Source organism: Chrysochloris asiatica, unplaced genomic scaffold, assembly GCF_000296735.1.
Source record: "Chrysochloris asiatica unplaced genomic scaffold, ChrAsi1.0 scaffold00219, whole genome shotgun sequence".
Classification (NCBI taxonomy): domain Eukaryota; kingdom Metazoa; phylum Chordata; class Mammalia; order Afrosoricida; family Chrysochloridae; genus Chrysochloris; species Chrysochloris asiatica.
Genome location: NW_006408737.1, coordinates 4,847,966 through 4,867,205, shown reverse-complemented (window position 1 = coordinate 4,867,205; position 19,240 = coordinate 4,847,966). Strand labels below are relative to the sequence as shown.

Below are 19,240 nucleotides of genomic sequence, written 5' to 3'. Positions count from 1 at the left end.
GAAGTTGCTTGTATTGCAAAATTCTATCATGTAATCTGCAGTGGCTTTCTATCTCCAAGGTCATATTTTCCAACTACTGATCTTTCCACTTTGCTTCCAACTTTCACATTCCAAGCGCCTGAAATTATCAGTGCATCTTGATTTTACATTTGATCAATTTCAGACTGAAGAAGTTGATAGAATAATTTCTTTGTCATTGGCTTGGGTGGTTGGTGTGTAAATTTGAATAATAATATTATTACCTGGTCTTTACTGTAGACATATAGATATTATCCTATCATTGACAGCACTGTATTTCAAGATAGATCTTGAAATGTCCCTTTGATCATGAATGCCATGACATTCTTCTTGAACTCATCATTCCTGGCATAGTAAACAATATGAGTGTCAGATCCAAATGATCCCTATGCTTTCTGTTTCATTTTTGGCAACTTTCAGTTTTCCTAGATTCATACTTCATACATTCCACATTTTGATTATCAGTGGATGTTTGCAGCTGTTTGTTCTCATTTTAAGTCATGTCCCATCAGCAAATGAAGATCCTAGAAGCTTTACTACATCCATATCATAAAGGTTAACTCTGCCTTGAGGAGGCAGCTCTTCTTCAGTCATAATTTGAGTGTCTTACCATCTGAGGGGCGCATCTTCTGACACTATGTCACATAATGTTTCACTGCTATTCATAACATAAGATTTTCAGACCCTATCCCTCAGAAGTAGACTGCCTATTCCTTCGTCTAAAAGCTCCACTGGAAAAAACCCATCTTGAGTGACCCCAGTGATATAGCTTCTGGCATCACAATGACGGAGTCCTGGTGTGGCACTATGGGCTAATGTACTAGACTGCAAAGTCAATATAAACCACAAGGTCACTGGTTCAAACTCACCAGCCACTCCTTGGAAGCCCTGTCCAGGGTTGTTATGGGTCAGAACTGACTCAATGGCACTTAACAACAACATCATAACAAACAACACTCAAGCTACCACAGTATGACAAATTGGCAGATGTATGGGAGACAATGATCTGAACCTTCTTTAATTCCAAAAACATTTACTGAGCATCTCATATGTGCCAGACTCTGGTCTAAGTTTGGAGGAGCAGGGAGCGCAATAGCAAAACAAAGTCCCTACTGTCAGGAATTTATATTATCATACAAGGAGACAGTTAAAAACAAATACAAATATGGAACAATACAGTAGGTGCTCTGTTATGTTCAGAAGAGTTTTTATATTAAAAAATCTTGTGCCTAAAAGTGTCTTGTATATTAAAAAAAAAAATATATATATATATCTTGTATCTGTATGTGAAAATTGTGATTAGTACAGTTTAACATGTAAAACAAACTTAGCATTACAGTGCAGATTGGGGAAAAGCAAGCCATCAGGACTGGCAGGGCCATGTGGGGCAATATGAAACTTGGAACAGAAGGAAGCAAAAAGGGGCACTGGTGGGACACTGATTAGGTATCTGGTTGCTAATTGAAAGGTTGGTGGTTCAAACCCATGCAACGGCTCCATAGGAGAAAGACTTGCTAATATGCTCCCTTAAAGGTTGTTGTTGCTACTGTCAAGTGCTGTAGAGTTGATTCTGACTCATAACAAGCCTGTGTAGGGTTTCTGAAGCTATACATCTTTGCAGGAGCAGAAAGCCTCATCTTTTTCCCACAGAGTGGTTGGTAGGCTCAAACCACAGATCTTGTGGTTCGTAGTCCAGTGCTTATCTTCTAGTGCCACCATGCTTCCCTCTAAAAGTTACATTCCAGAAAGCCCTCCAGGACAGTCTTACTCTGCCAATTGAGGTTGCCATGAGTCATAATCAGCTTGATGGCACATCGCAACAACAGGGAAGGAGAGACTGGAGGTGTATTCACAATTCGAAAGGAAGAGAGTAGGAGAAAGCCGTCAACCCTAACACTCCTGAGAACAATCTAGACGTCCAATAGTGAGGTTTTAAGAATGTCAAGGATACCCCTGGGAACGTGTGAAGCTGAGTGGGAGGCAAAGGGCACAGTCTCCACTGCAGGTGGATCTGTGGGAGGACAGTGAGCATCCATCCATTGATTGACCTCAGTTGAAACTACTTGTTATATATTGATGAAAGAAAACTAAGCATTATGTGCTATTAGTTTGACCATGTTGGTTATTATTTTTTAAGTGCAGTGACCAAGAAGAAGGTTGGGTATTAAATGCTTACCTTGGTCATTTCTTCATGCCTAAGAGGCTCCATAGACTCTGGGTTAGGCATTGTACTGCTCATCACAAGGTCAGCAAATCAAACCACCAGCGCTCCTCTGGGAGAAAGATGAGACTGTGTGTTCCTGTAAAGATTTACAGTCTCAGAATCCTCATCTAGAGTGGTTATGCATCAGAACTGACTCAGTGGCAGTGGTAGTGTGAAGGAGCCCTGGTGGTACAGTGATTGATGCTTGACTGCTAGTGTTCAAATCCACCCAGTACTTCCACGGGGAAAGGCCCTTGTGATCTGCTTCTGTAAAGATTACAGACTAGGAAGCCTTACAGGGCAATTCTACTCTGTCATGGAGTCTTGGTGTGGTGCTGTAGGATAAGCACTGGACAGCTAATCACAAGGTTGGAGGTTCAAACCCACCAACTGCATCTTGGAAACACTATATAGGATCATTGAGTTGGAACTGACTTAACAATATAATGACACTTAACAACAGCTCTGCCATGGGATCACTATTAATTGAAATTGACTCAATAGCACCTAATAACAAGGAAAGCCCAATGGGGAATCTTGACAGCTAAAGAAGTGCCAGCCAAAAGGAGGTATTTCATTGCTAACCATAAGTCTTGGAGTCCTGGTGTGGCACTGTGGATTAATGTGCTGTACTGCAAAAGCCAGTTTGAACTGCAAGGTCGGTGGTTCAAGCTCACCAGCCACTTCTCAGAAACCCTATACAGGGTTGCTCTGGGTTGGAACCGACTAGACGACACTTAACAACAACTACAAGTCTTATAATTGCTTTTATAAAAATCACATTCATATCACACAAAAAAAACTTGAAAAGGGTCTGATGAGCTTAAAGATGACATCTCAATGTTTCTCCTCCTTTAAATTCTCTCCCCTTTTGTCCCCTTTCTCCCTTCAGTATAATTAAATGGGCCGTGTCCCTCCATTTCTCCCCTTTCAGCCACAGTGGCTCTTCCCTCAGCTCCACTGACTTTGCACACATCACTTTTGCACATCATGTAGGTTTCTGATTAAACTCTCCTCAGAAAGGCCTTCCCAACCACTCCTAGAACAGCTGCCCCACCTCATGCTGTCCTTAGCTCGTGTTTCTTTTTGTCTTAGCACTTACACAGCATTGCACCACAATGTGTTTGTCTGTTTCCATTACCAAAGCATAAGCTCCATGAAGGCAGGAACTCGGTCCACTTCCTGCTGAAGCCTCAGTGCCTAGAACAGTAATAAATACTTGTTCCATGAATAAATGCTAGAGTGAATGAATTCTACACCAATCTGATAGCTTGATGGATTTACAAAAAAATATAAAATATGAAACCTATTTGGGAAAAGGCTCAACTCTTTCCCTTCCTCCAACCCCCTTTGGTGGGAGAGAAGGAGAGCTGGAAATAGAATGGGAGAAGTTTCTGTAAATTTCCGGTAACCATAGAGACAGTGATTTTAGTTTATTAATCTCATGCTCTTAAGCAGACTGGGGCCCCACAGTGATTTCTCCAAATTGCTCAGTGCTGGTTATCCTGCACCCTGCCTCATTAAGGAAGAGCAGCTCATTCCTTTCCTGCACATTCTTTAATTACTGATGAGCAGTTATGCTCATTATTGTGTGCTCTAACCTGGATGTACCTCTCGCTTGGGGACCTGGACCTCAGGGGCTTCAGTGCTAGGTGTTAGGAGTGGCAGCCTCCTCTCCAAGCCTGGGACAGATGCCTGGAATAGGGACTGACTAGGCCCTGCAAATGTTGCTCTGTCTTCTCATTCAGCTATACTGAAGACGGGAGGCTGGTGCCTTCTGAAACATCGCTTAGTTCTAGCCAGGAAAGGGCACCAGGAATGGTTTTCTGCGCACAATGGCTATGCTTGGCAGGGGAAGGAGTTGGGCATGTCCTCGGGAGCCATGTACTTCTTACTGTCTAGACTTTCGAGAGCTTGATTTCAGGGTTAATGTTTCTCTTAAAATGGCCATTGCATGAAGCCTTCTATGATTTTGCCTCTCATGTCCTTAAGATAAGAGACTTCCAAATTGCTTTTGTCTTTCCATGAAGCTAGAGGCAAACAGGACACTTGGCCTCACCCCTCTGTGGTCATTTCTCCTGTCAGAAGACCAGAGTTTGGATTCTAGCTTGGCAGCTGACTCAGAGTACAGTTATAGGTTGGGGGACTCAGCCTGTCTGAGTGTTAGTGTCCTCATCTGCCACATGAGACTGGACTTGGTGGCTGCCAAGTTCCTTCTGCAATTATGTTGAGACTCTGACTGGTTCTGAAAGCAGTCCAAGGAGGTTAGAGGCACTGTGTCTTCCCGAATGAAAGAGGGTGGCATCTGGCAGTAGGAGTTCTGGAGAGGAAGCCTATTTCTCTCCTTTGGCTAGTCACCCAAGGCTTGCACTCACCTTGGTGTTGGCTGCCATTTTGGAAATGTTGGTCATTCTTCCAGTGAGTTCCACTAGGTGCCAAGCACTGTACTAAGTGTTCGTGGTACAACTGTCCAACTGTGGTTGCTGTTGTTAGTTGCTATTGAATGGACTCCAACTCGACTCATGGCAACCTTATGCATAATGGACTGTAACCTTGCCCAGTGCCGAGCCTGCTTATTGGTATGCTTGAGTCCGTTGTTGCCACTATTGTCAATCTGTCTGTTAAGGATCTCCTTGTTTTTGTTGACCTTAACCAATAATTAAGGTCCTTTTCTAGTAATTGATCTTTCCTGATGTCCAAAGTAAGTAAGCCTTAGCCTACCACCTATTCATTCTGGGTTAGGGTTAGGACTAGAGTTAGTTAGTTGGGTGACTCAGTGGCAGATTCAGCCTCTGTGGCCAGTTTTCGTGGCTGTGAGCCTGTCTTTCATATACACATATCTAATCTTAATGGTATCAGAGAAGAAGCCCTGGGAAGAATCTGGACTCTGAGCCCTCCAGCAGAGCTGAAGCTGAGACTTGGGTGGGCTAGTACCTGGAGTGAGCCTGGCCTTAGTCACTGACAGATCTGAGTCTGGCTGATCTTAATCCCTTCCAGGTGCCGCAACCTCTCATTCCCCGACAGCCTGCCAGAGGTGAGCATTGTGTTCATCTTCGTCAATGAAGCTCTCTCCGTGTTGCTGCGCTCTATCCACTCAGCCATTGAACGCACGCCTTCACACTTGCTCAAGGAGATCATACTTGTGGATGACAATAGCAGCAATGGTGAGTGTCCAACCTCCCTGGCTGACATCGGAGCAGAGGGCTCAGCTTCTCTTCAGGGCTGTTCCTTAAATGGGATATCTCCTCAGAGAGGAAAGACTCATGGTGGACTCTGCTTTGGTAGGTTCCTTCCTCTAGGTACACCCTCTCTACATCCCAGAGAGACCCCCACCCCAAGCTTTACCTCATTGGTCAACCACTTTCTCCTCCAATATTCTACTATAATACACTACACATTATAAAACCCTGTCCTCCTCCCTCACCAGGTCCACAAGAAATATTCCCAGTGACTTTTTCTATGAAGCATCATTTAATTTTATCATAAATAGTGCTCCTTGGCCTCTGCCCTGTAAGATTGTTGGTTGATGCCATCTTAGTAGGGCGGTGATGATGGTGAAGCTGTTGATGGTGCAGGCCATGGTAGAAGTCCTTCCTATGGTATGGATGATAGGGATGGTACTGGATGTGTCACCCACGAACAGCAGTGGAGCCGTTGAGTGTCTAATCCCTTTGCTGGAGGTTCTCTGTTCCATCAGGGGTCTACCAGTTCCCCAGGTAGCCTGCAAACTCCTTGTTGAAGCCTTCACATCACTATCTCCCCATCTCTAGCCATTACCAGGTACTTCTTTCCTTGGCTTCTGATTCCATGACCTCTAATTCCATATATATATATATAAAACCCCCACACATAGAACACATAGATTGAGACAGTTTAAAAACCAGTATACTTAGTAGTATTTTTTTATATGGATATGCTTCTAATAATGCATGAATTTTCAATGGCTGCTGGGTCATTGACTTATGGAATCACTGGGCATCTCTTTAGAGCTCTCTCTGGGTCAGGTAGACAATTCTCCAGTGTATGAGCTATTGTAATGAGAAGCTCAAATGAACAATTTGTGCTTTGTTACCAATGAAAATTAAAACATATCAGATCATTGAAATATATTTCATCTGAATAAATGCATATTCTTTTTTTCATTTTATCATCATGTAGTTAGAAATGTAGGAACAGTGTTGTGATAGAAATTTGAGAGTTTTCTGAAGGTCAGTGGCTACAAATCATTGTTAATGGCTCTACAACATGACAAAATGAAAATCCAAATTTAGCAGCAAGTATGCAGTGATGATTTTCAAGGTAGGAAGTAGACACCCCAGTTTTATAGAAGGCAACAATGAGGAACCTAACTCCCATGTTTCTAGTCCCTCCCTACCATCACCCTGCTTGTTTCCCATGTGCTGAATCCATAAAACAATTCTCAGTTCCTCAAAGCTAACTTGAGGACAGCCTGATTAGCCTGCCCATTACTCCCTTACTCTGGGCTATACCTCTTAAATTGTAAGAAGGCAAGGATGAAGGACCATCTTGATCCTTGTCTTGGTGAGGACATCCTCCAAAAAAGAGGCCTCTCTAGGGCCCATTCTGCTACATTTCCTCACATAAAGAATGAGAAAAGAGCGTGAAGTACCAGGAAGAAGAAATCTTAGAGCTCTTCACATATTCCCCATGGTAGGAACCTCATAATGTCCTCAAAGTTTCCACCTTGTCTTTAATCCATATGAAAAACTGGCCTTTGTGCATGCTGAATTCCCTGAACATTGTGTGAAAGGAAGAACTCTGGAATGATGTCATGGGTTCTAGGACCTTCTCTACTGTTACTGGATAAGAGACCACAGAAATGCCCCTAACCCTCTCAGTCTCAGCTTCTTCCTCTGTCAAATGCAGATAAGCCTTCCCTTGCTTTCCATACCTGCCTACAGTGGCATGATGCATGACTGTCAGTATTGTTTCTGACCCCTAGCCCCCATCTCGTTTCCAGACGGCTGACATAGCTGCAGAACTAGAGTTCAAGAGAGAAAACTGGGGAAATGTGGCATTGGCATTTCTTGCACAGAATAATTGAAGCATTGACTGGAAGGAGAGAACAAACAGAGAGAAACTGAAAGAACAAAAAAATACTTGAGAGAATCTGTGTGTAAGGCATTTAGGAATTGGAGGAAGAGAAGTAGCCACTGAGTGACAGAGAAGGAGCGGCTAGAGAACCTGGACTCAGAAAGCCAAACCATCGAGTTGATTTTGACTTATAATAACCCTCTATGATTAAGTGGAACTGCTCCATTGGGTTTTTAAGACTGTCAACCTTTACAGGAGCAGACAGCCTCATCATTCTCCTACAAAGCGACTTGTGGGTTTGAACTACCAACCTTGCAGTTGACAGCCTAATGCTTAATTCACTATACCACCAGGGTTTCTTATCTGGATGTGCACAGAAAAATCCCTGGATAGGAAAGTCATTTATTTGGCCAAATCCACTAGTAGGTAAGAGTCCTGACATGATGCTGTAGGATCAGCACTGGACTTTTAACCACATGGTTGGAAGTTCAAACCCACCAGCCGCTTCTTGGAAACCCTATACAGGGTCACGATGAGTTGGAACTGACTGCACAGCACTTAACAACACCAGCACTAGTAGGTAGGAACAGGGTTCTGAGAAAGATGTGGGAACCTCTGCAAGAAGCTATTGTGGGATGCTCTGAATAAGGGCTGCAGGAGCCAGGTGAAGATGAAGGTGAAGGGCAGGTGATGAGGCAGATGCTTCTTTCAGGGATTTTTGTCTGTACAGGAAAGTCATGAACTATCGAAACTGGAGACATGTCTTTATTTTTTTATATAATCCTCAGCAAGAAATATTGGACATATTGTCCGGAGGAAACAATCGTTGGAGAAGGATGTCATGCTGGGTAGGGTGGAGGGTCAGAGAAAAAGAGGAAGACCCCCAACGAGATGGATCAGCCAGGTGGCATCATTGATGGACTCAAGTGTGGCAGTGGTAGTGAGGTTGGCGCAGGATCAGACATTGTTTCGTTCTGCTGTGCATGGGGTCGCTATGAGTTAGTTCCGACTCGATGGCACCTGACAACAACAACGACAACAGCAAGAAATTCATTTTCATTTGTGATCTTTATGACATACTTACCCATACAATGCAGATTGAAACAAAGTGTCTTAGAAACAATAGTCTTGCAATGTGTAAAGCACTCTGATGTTTTCTATTCTGTTCTTCGGTATTTTATTCCATTGTATTTTGTTTTGTTGTATGTTTTTCCTCTCTTTTTTTAAGTCAGGTTATTCTCAAGATTTACTGCACAAGAATGGCTTGGGGAGCTTTTAAGAAACTTGGGGGCTTAGGCTTCACATCTAGTGATTTTGTTGGTGAGGGTAGGGTGGTTGGGGGAAGCAGGCACCCTGAGGAGAGCTTAGTATCCTGGGCATAGAAACAATGACTCTTTCTAAGAAGCATCATTTCGTTTTAGCATAAATGGCGCTCCTTGGCCGCTGCCTTGTAGATTGTTGGTTGGTGTCATCTTAGTAGTGGGGGTATGATGGTGGAGTTGTTGGTGGTGCAGGTGGCAGTACAAGTCATAGTGTATGGATGGTAGGGATGGCAGTGCTCTAAGAAGAAAAGGTCCATCTTTCTCCCATTCAGGCAGAACAGATGAGGGGATGGAGAGACAAGCAGAGTAATAGGGCTCAGTTGCAGCACCCAGTAAAGGCAGAGTCTAGGGCATGGTGAGACAGGACCTGGAGCTCAGAAGGGTACCTCTGTGGGGAAGGAGCTATGGAAGTGACCAGTAATGGGGCTCCCCTAGGCCAGCCTGAGCTGAACTCCTGAGAACAAGCAACATACTCTTGAGACTGTGGCTCATAGAAAAAATGCACCATCTTTGACTTCAAGACACAGCTGCAGGACCTTTCCTCCAGATGGGCCCAGCCTGACTCGAGGGAAGCGCCTATGGCTTTATCTGGCATGAGCCCCTTCTTAGGGACCACCTCCCTTGGGCATCATCTCTCTAAGCACAGGACTTCTACTGAGCACTAGTCAGGCCAACTCAGCTCAACAAACCTTCCTTGAAGGACCCTACCCGGTCCAGGAAATGTAGGGAATGATGGATCAAAACATTAACAAGTTCTGCAGACAGATGCAAAATTGGAATGAAACTTAGGAGGATTCGCCTCCCAGCCTCACTTCTGCTACTTCCTAGCTGTGGGACTTTGGCCTTTACTATGTGGGGACATTGGAGTCCTGCTATAGGATAAGCACTGGATTCCTAACTTCCAAGGTTGTCTATTCAAAGCCATCAGCCTCTATGTGAAAATCCTATACAGGGTTGCTATGAGTTGGAACCTACTTGACATCAAACAACAATAACATATGGGGACATTAGATCCTACCTCACCCTGGCTACCTAATAGAATCTTCAATAACAGGAAAGAGTGGGTAGGAAAGCTTCACATAGGCTGCAAGGTGCTAAGTTAAAACGTCAGGAATAAAACTAAGGACAGCAGCAGTAGTGTGATGGTGACGAAGAGAGCTCACATGTAGCCACTATTCAGAGGCATGCCCTTTGGTTTTCTCTCCTTCCTGAAACAGTGTGCTTCAGTGGGAAGAGCCCAGGGTTTGGCATTGGACTAGCTTTTCAGCTGTAGCTCTTCCTTTCTTCCTCCTAGCTGTGTGTGCTTAACCTCTGTGAACTCCATTTTACTTATCTATAAAATTGGATATATAATTCCTATCTCAGGGGCCACTTGGAGGTTTGAAAGAGATAATGCACGAAGGGAGAGAATTTGGCATTAAAATTCTAAATTCAGTAGTAGTCCTGGTGTGGTACTGTGGGTTAATGCATCAGAGTGAAAGGTTGTTTGAACTGCAAGGTTGGTGGTCCAAGCTCACCGGTTGCTCCTTGGAAACCCTACACAGTGTTGCTATGGGTTGAAATTGACTTGATGGCACTGAGCAACAACATAATCATTTTGAAGTCCTGGTGTGGCACTGTGGGTTAATGTGCCAGATTTCAAAGGTGTTTGAACTGCAAGGTCGGCGGTTCAAGCTCACCAGCTGCTCTTCGGAAACCCTATACAGGGTTGCTATGGGTCGGAACTGATTCGATGGCACTTAACAACAACAACAACAGCAGTGCATCATTAAGAATCTTTAAGAGTAGCCAAGGTTAACACACTAACTAGGCTGCTTACTGAAAGGCTGGAAGTTTGAGTCCACCCAGAGGTGCTTTGGAAGATGTCTTTCTGAAAAATCACTCACTGAAAACCCTATAGAACACAGCTCTACACAGGCACACGGCGTCTACTGGATGGCAGTTTGCTTTTAGAGGGCTGTCAGGGTTTCCATTACTAATCCTCCATCCCAGGAGTTTATTACAGGATCTATAGTCCTGGTGTGGCTAACGCGTCAGACTGCAAAGTCGTTTGAACTGCAAGGTCGGTGGTTCAAGCTCACCAGCTGCTCCTTGGAAACCCTACACAGGGTCACTATGGGTTGGAATCGACTCAACGGCACTTAACACCAACAACAACATGTGTGCCCTAAGCCCACCTTTACTTCGGGATCAGGCCTCTATTTCCAGAGACACAGGAAAGGGGTAGTAAATCACTTAATCTTCAAGAAAGCCTCTTTAGACCTCCCAGAAGTCAAAGTCTTCAGGCTCCACAGTGGTCCTTGGTAAGGAGTCCAAGTCTCTGTTTGCTGCCTCCTTAGTGATTGCTTAAATAAGTTCCACTTTTCAGGGGCTGGATCCTATGTATGATTTTGTCAATCTGTTGTAGCAGTCTTGAACTTAATATTTGATCTTGATTAAAAATACAGAGATTCATACTAAGTGCATTCTGCCTCAGGGCATCTGCACTTCACCGGGAATACTCTCTTCCCCAGGAATACTCTCTTCCCCACCCTGCCTCTGTATCTGTACAACTTGCTCCTTTGCCTTTATAAGTTCAAATCCCACCTTCTTACCAGGCTGTCACTGGACCCTCCATGTAAAATGTCAGTCCTTACCTCTACCACTGCTTACCCCTCTCTGCTGTTCTTTGTCTTTCGCCATCGGATATACTAACTTATAGAATCTTTCCCTTATTGATTTGCACAGCCTCCCTCCACCAGTACCAGGACAGGGGTGTATGTTCGTTCATAGCTATTTCTCCAACACCTAGAATAGCCCTGGTACTTGTAAGTATTCACTAACTACAGATTCAGTGAAAGAATGAATGAATTCCTGATCTGTAGGTGTGGGGCAAGGCCTGAAATCTACATTTTAATAACCTTTCCAGGACATTTGATACATGCAGTGGGACACTGTCTGTGAGTCACGGTTCTAATTGTTATCTCCATCTGTGTTGCAGCTGGTGAGCCTGGGACAGCTGCCTCCTCCTGCATGCCCCCAAAGCTAGCCCCAGGGAGCAGGCACTGCTTGGGGCAGTATTTCTTCCTGGGTGGGGTATCGAGATTTCTTGCCACATCTCTGAAAGGGAAGTTTCTTGTGCTATTACCCCATCCTGGCCTGAGCTCAGTTCATCTCTGGGGTGTCAGATGGCCATCCCTGAGCCTCCCACTTCTCTACAAGCATCCTTGACAGGAAAAGCCAAGCCATGTCCTGCCTGTTTTGTATCTCAGAGGCAATGCTTCCCCTCCCCTGGGTTCTCCTAATTATCTCATGAAGATGGTGAGAGCATAGCAGCTGGGCCATGTTTTTTTTTTTTTAGCATATCTGAATTGGGCCAATGTCTTTGGCGGAAACTAAGTGATTCAACCTTTGTAGACCTCCAGAGGGAAGTGCCAGGATTTCCAACTGATAGAGGCATCATCTCTCCCTTTGACTCATACTAGCATTCATACTAAGGAGCTCTAGTAGCATAGTGGTTACGAATCGGGCTGTGAACCGCAAGGTCAGCAGTTTGAAATTACCAGCTGTTCCGCGGGAGAAAGATGAAGCTTTCTGCTCCCATAAAGATTTACAGCCTCGGAAACCCTGTACAGGGTCGCTATGGGTCGGAACTGACTTGATGGCACCACCACCAGCAGCATTCAGACTTGCTCAATCACGTCATTCATTCATTCAATCATTTAACAACTTTTTGATGACCAGATACTTTGTGCCAAGCATATGGTTAAGCACTTGGACTGCAAATACAAAGAGAACTTGGTCCTTGAAAGAAGTGACTAAATGCATTGTTGCAATAAAACCAACGTCAAGATCCAGGTAGCATGGCATTGCCTCTGGGAAGAATGATGTGTTGGGGTTCAGTTTCCTGGATGTGTGCAGCATCTTCCCTTCCCCATTGTTGTGAGGACTTCATGAGCTCATTGAAGAAACACAGGTCACTCTAGCACCTGGTATATAGCAGGTGTCTGATGGACGTGGGCCCTTTTAGGCTCCTTGACCACCTTTCAGAGTTACCCCATCCCATAGTTCAGACACCCGATTTATGAAAAATATTAATTTCCATTGCTGTACTTAATTTCTCTGTATTCCTTTTTTTTTTACAACTCATGCCCCCTTTTGATAAACATATAAACCTCAAATCCTTCTTTCATGCCACTTGAAATTTCAAAATTAATTTGAGTTTCATGACAAAAACACATCAAAGCCCTGGAAATAACAAATATTCTGTTAAGAATCCCATTCCCTGGAGATTTTGATGTGCTTTTCGTTGGCCATGACATTCAGCTGATGCAGCTTGTCCTCATCTGGTGCTTTCAATCAAGAGAAAGGTTGGATTTCAGCAGTTCACGTACTTAAGGGCTGGAATTGAATTGTCGCACATTCTCTCTTGGGCAAAATCAAATAGCCTTAATTCATGAACCCAGCATTTGCACTGGCCAAGTTTGTTTGATACCTTCCACACCCATTGTCAGGAGGAGGCAGAGAATTAGACCCAGGTCTCAAGAGGCAGAATAAAGCTATCTGCCCATCACCACACACACACAGTGTCAGCAGGGCACACCGATGGCCAATACCAGCAGAACCCACTGATTTTGGTCCAGCAGTCACACACACACCACCAGGAGGAGTCTGAGGATTTGAGAGAGGCAGAAACTTTTCAGGGTTCCATGTTAAGGGAGCAGCAGAGTGTAGGTAGGGCCCTGGTCTTCTAACTCCCAGACAGGGTTCCTTCCTTCTCTGTGGTCCAGTCCTAAGTTCTACTCAATTGCATTGTATATGGATCTGGGGGCCACAGTCACGGAACCCAGATTTGGGTTACAATGACTCTGGGCATATATTGTAGGATAAGTACTGGACACTAACCATAAGATCGGCAGTTCAAACACACCACCTGCTCCTTGGAAACCCTATACAGGGTCGCTATGAGTTGGAACTGACTTGAAAGCACTTGACAATAACAACCCTTCTTCTAGGAATGATTGTCCTCCCATGCTCAAACCCATTTTTAGCTTCATTCATCAAGGTGCCACAGCCTCCAGAAAGTCCTCCCATTGCTGCCCCTTGTCGCAGGTTGGCCAGGGAGTCCCCTCAGTGTGCCCACAGCTCCTTGACTTCCTCCCTATCACTGTATCTATACTATGTCAATATTGATGGGAATGTGAATGTTGTTAGCTGCTGTTGAGTCAGTTCTAACTCGTAGCAACCCTGTGTGCTACAGAGTAGAACTGTTCCATAGGATTTGCTTAACCCTCTAAAGGAGCCCTGGTAGCATAGTGGATTACGAGCTAGGCTGCTAACCACAAGGTCAGTAGTTCGCATCTACCAGTCGCTCCACGAGAGAAGGATGATGACATTTTCTGCTCCCATAAAGATGAACAACCTCAGAAACTGAATACGGGGTCAGTATGAGTCAGAACTAACTTGGTAGTACACAACCACCGCCGTGGAGCTGTAATGGTAACTGACATAGATCAGCAGGTCTTTTCTTCTGTGGAGCTGCTGCTGGATGGGTTCAAACCATCAGTCTTTCAGTTAGGTGTTAGTGGCTATCAAGTCGATTTTTAATTCACAGTGACTCCTAAGATTTCCTAGGCTGACTCCTGGTGTGGTGCACTGGGCTGTGAACCACAAGGTTGGCAGTTCAAATTCACCAGCTGCTCCTTGGAAATCCTATACAGGGCCACTGTGAGTGGGAATTGACTTGACGACACTTCACAGCAGTAATCTTTATAGAAGCAGACTGCTGGGCATTCCTCCGGAAGAGTTCCAACTACCAATGTGTGGTTAGCAGTCAAGCACTTAACCCGTGTGTCACCAGATGGACATAGTTTGTGTCAGCTAGAGACCTTTCTTTATGCAAATATTTCTCTCTCTCCTTTTTGTTCTTGTTGACTGGGAATAGTCTTGCCACGTTTCTTTTTTTTTCTCCTCAATTTGATTTGTTTTTTGGTGATTAGTCATTAAATCAGACATTAGACCAACACACATGATACTCATTCATGTTTTATCCTTTGTTGTGGGGTTTTTTTTGGCAGATTTTTTGGGGGTAGGGAGATATTTCTTTAGTGACTGTTTTTAAAAATACTATTTTTTAGAGCAGTTTAGGTTTTCAGAGAGTTGCCACATACCACCTGTCCCACCTGCACAGTTTCTTCTGTGATTAACAGTTTGCATTGCCGTGGTCCAGTTATCACAATTCATAAACCAATGTTGGGACTCTGTGATTAACTGAAGACCATCATTTGCATTAGTATCCCCTCTTTGTGTTGTGGAGCCCTATGGGTTTAACAAATGCTTAATGCCATGTATAGAGGTTTCACTGCTCTGCAAATGCCCTATTCTTCCCCGATTCATCTCTCTCCTCTGATCTCAGCACCCCAGGCAATCTCTGGTCTTTTTTTACTATTATACTTTTGCCTTTTCTAACAATTCATATAGTTGAAATTATACGGTATGTAGTTTTTTTCAGATGGATTGCTTTCAAATAGCAATATGCATTTAAAGTTCCTGCATGTGTTCCCATAACGCCATAGCTCATTTATTGCTGAATAATACTCCATTGTATAGATGTACCACAATTCGTTTCTTCATCCACCGCAGAAGGACAGCTCAATTGCTTTCTCAGCAATTATGGCTAATGCTGCTATCATGTGCAGGGGTTTGCATGGGCATACGTTTTCAGCTTATTTGGGCAAAGAGAGAAATTGCTGCATAGTTGCTGGCCAAATGGCATGGACACAGGCTCTTTTTTCACTAGAGTGACAGGGCACTGTGGATAGGGTACACAGTACTGGTCAGTTCAGTTCCCAACAACAAGCCCAGTGCCTAGCGCACACTAATCACTCAATACACTTTGTTGATAATATAATTCCCTCGTGAAGTAGATGTGGTTGGCATCTTTACTTTATATATGAGAAAATGAAATATCAGAGAGATTAAAAAGGGCTCACATTGGCAGGAAGTGGTAAGACAGGGACTCAAACCCAGCTTCTCTGTGATGGAACCACTTCATCCACTCATCACGTGGCTAGGCACCTAGAGGACATGTGGATATGGGTTCCTTCTTGCCTGGTTACTCCTACAAATGAGCCCACCCCACTGCTTCTTGGGGAGGGCAAGCCACAGCCCAAATGAGCCCCTCCCACTAAAATGGCAAGCCTGTGTCCCAGAGCCCCAACAAAGGTCACACTCTTGTATAACCCTTTTGTCTACAGGTGAGAGCCAGGATCCTGGATCTACTGGCTTTCAGGCCCCTGGTATCACCACCTCCCACTTCAGCTTGACTCTACCCAGGTGTACTCTGACCCCCACTTCTCTGCATTTGACCTCAGACTGGAGTGATTCCCTGTGCTCCCAGGTCGACAGAGTCCTGATGAGGCACTGAATCAGTCTAGTGACTTTGGGGAAGCCAACTGGAGCACTGCAGATGTGCCAGAGACCTTCTAAGTACTTTACATAAATGAATCACTATTCTACAATAATGGTACCTCTACTATCCATCATTTAATGTGACAAGGAAACAGGCACCAAGAAGATAAGGAAGTTATCCAAAGTCACTCAGAGGTGAGATTTCATGTCAGGCTGCGTGGGTTCAGAGCCTGGGCCCTTGACTACTAAGCAAACCTGCCTCTGCTGCATGCTGGTTCTCTCATTTCAAAAGACTTCTGGAATTTTGTCCTCATTTGCTTCCGTTCTTCCTCTCTGGGGAGAACAGCAGGACCAGTGAAGGATGAGGTAAAAGAAGCAAAAGGCTGACTGTCTCATCCCTGGAGCTTTGCCTGGACTTCAATAAGAAAAGACGTGTTACACGGGGGCTCCTAGGCTTCCTGTCTGGGTTGAGAGCTAATGGAAGCATTGGCAGCCATGCTTCGGGTCACCTTGTGAGAGGGAGGCAGCTTCCTGTTTCCTCTGAGATTGAGAGAAGTTGGCATGTCTCTGTGTGTGTATGCATGCGGAGCACATTTGCAGGCAGGCAGGCATGTCTATGTGTGTGTCTCTCTGTATATGGGCACACGTGTGGGTAGGTGTGAACCTGTGTGTGTCTGTGCATTTGTGCAGTGACAGACAGATGTGGGCAAACGTGCACGCCTGGGCTCATGTGTACTTGTGTAAGCACGTGATGTGTGAATCACCCTAACAGTGGGTTGAGTGTCTTCTACCACCCACCACTACCTGGAGTCACCTCCAGAATGCTGAGAACAAGCCACTGTGAATCATTGTTAGTTTTAATTGTTGGTGGAGGAAATCATAGTGTAATGATGAAATGGAATGAGAGCTCCCCAATTGCTTGCCACCAGCTGCTGGGTAACCCTATCTCCCCCTCCCCCCGCCACTCCTTGCAAAATCCCCATCATCCCTTGGCCCAGAGCCTGCCTAATCATTGTTTAATGTTTCAAAGATGCTGTCCTACACTAGAGATGCTCATTCCAGGCTGTAAAAATACCAACAGCTTTGCATGCAGCTGGAATAATCAGAACAATTTTAAAAAAAAGCAGAGGATAAAATGGTCCAACAGTATTGTGCTTTATGGAGCTTACAGAATCCCATATAGCTAATCGAATTACAGCCAAGTCTCAAACAGCTTAAAGGTGTTTATCCAGGCGATGGGGCCTTTCCCAGCCCTCTCAGCCAAGCGCTTCATGTCTACCCCACCCCATGCCTTTGATCCATTTGATCAGGCTGACCCAGCCACAAAACTGGCAGTGGGGACCCAGTCGCCATGTTTATGTATTCCAATACTGCTTTCTGCAAGAGTCCTAGAACTACCTACTTTGGCTCCTCACTGCCGGGGGTTGCCTCTACTAGCCACATCACACATCCCAGGCCTGAGAGGTACTTTTGACATGGCCACAGATCTCAACACTCCCTCAAGAAATGGCTTGTATGACTTTTGAGCTCCTGGCCACTCTGGATAGCAAATGCCACCTCTCCTTGCCCACTTGAGCCCTGACCCCACAACAAACACCGTACTTTGGCCAGTGCCGATGAGTAGTGGTGGAAACAGATACATGTCTCTGACAGACTCAACCAGGTCAATTTCTGAACTAACCTCAGGGCTGCCACATGTGTTTCTGCAGGTTGTGTCCTCTACCTGGAGGTCCCCAGGCAAGGGTATAAAATCTAGCCCAGGTTCTGCATTTGCAAACCATTCATCCTAGTTTGAGTCTGTCTCGGAAGTGTCCTTTTCTAATTGGGTTTTGCAGAGCAGGAGCCTTTGTATAATTCACACCAAGGTGCCATGTGCTAGCTAGTTGCTTGGCTAGTCCTGACCACTACAGGAGACGAGACCAGCACTGTCTGCTTCCCAAGTGGGCCGCCTGGCCTGACTGAGCTGATGCAGCCTGGGACGAGTTCCCTGAACCAACAGACCCCCTGTGTTTCAGCTTTCTAAACCTTCTCTGACCTGTTTCAACACTTGGCCTTCTGCCTTTGTTCCCCACCAACTTGCAGTCACTGCTCTGATAGAGCTTTGCTCTGAAGCCCCCCTTAGCTGGGTGCAGACTCCCTCCTACGATGGATCTTCCTGGAGGGATGAGACCTAGCTTCTGGTACCTCCATACTGGGACCCTGATTCCATGGTCTTATCTACCTGGAGTCTAGATGTTGCTGCCCTCTTGGCTTTCTGCATCCTGGAGATTGGGGCCTCTTGTTGGCAGGCCCCTCCCACTGAAATGAGCATCATTAGTTCATGGTGCCTGGGAATAGCCAAGGTTTCCTGGTGGTACAAATGCTAACCAAAGTTGGAGGATATAGTCCACCCAGCAGCACTGCAGAAGAAAGACCTGTGGTCTATTCTGAAACATCAGCCACGGAACTGGAGTTCCCATGACTCCGAGTTGACTCAAGGGCAGCTGATCCTAAGCTGTGGGCTAGCTCCAGCTCCTGCATATGATTGGTTTCTCTTCCACTCTTACCAGCCATTCTGCTGGCCCCCAGCAGACCACTCAGCCAATAGGTGGGGAGCCATGACCCCTTTACAGCCTCTTCACCTGAAAGTAGAAACCTTCCTTAGGGACTCAGAAATTCCCTACTAAGCACGTGGATGCTGGGAGTTCCTTCTCCTCAGCTCATAAGTCCCTGTGTCAGACCACAGCAAGATGGCTTTGCACCAATTTGCTTTACAGATTAGCCAAGGTGACCAGTGATACAAAATACACTGTATCAACAAATACAAAGAGCCTCTTTTCTTCTGGTCAGCTCTGTGACCATCTGTCGAAGGGGAAATTCCAGAAACTGAAACTTTGAACCTGGTAAGAGAGTGCTCAGGAGATGTCTCCCACCCTATGGGAGGGACCCTGCTGCTGGCAGCTGGGAGGCAAGCTGTCCCCATGAAAGGCCAAGGACACACTTTCTGTGTCTGCATTGCAGCCACAGTCAGGTCTCCATGTCCACACCTGGCCCTCAGCCTACCTTACTCAGCCGTTTGAAAAGACAAATGCTGGTACCGACAGTAAGTCCTGATAAACGGAGTTCCTCTTTCTGTTTCCCTAAACATTTACAATAACTCAAAGCCCAATCAATCAAATGCTTCCTCTGGCATTCAGCTCTTTGGAGTATGGAATGCTTTCTGTTGGAATCAATTTCCTGAAAGGCTGCCCCAAACCATGCAGTGACTCAGGTG

The 19,240-nt window shown here is 45.2% G+C and overlaps 1 protein-coding gene across 1 annotated transcript in view; it reads left to right on the top strand.

Moving 5' to 3' along the window:
- The window catches only part of GALNT18 (UDP-N-acetyl-alpha-D-galactosamine:polypeptide N-acetylgalactosaminyltransferase 18), a 468,442-nt gene that overhangs the window by 238,785 nt on the left and 210,417 nt on the right, over positions 1 to 19,240 (top strand). The window contains exon 3 of the mRNA XM_006873014.1: positions 5,219 to 5,385. Within this exon, the coding sequence (XP_006873076.1) occupies positions 5,219 to 5,385 (167 nt within the window). The remainder of the gene's footprint in view (positions 1 to 5,218; positions 5,386 to 19,240) is intronic.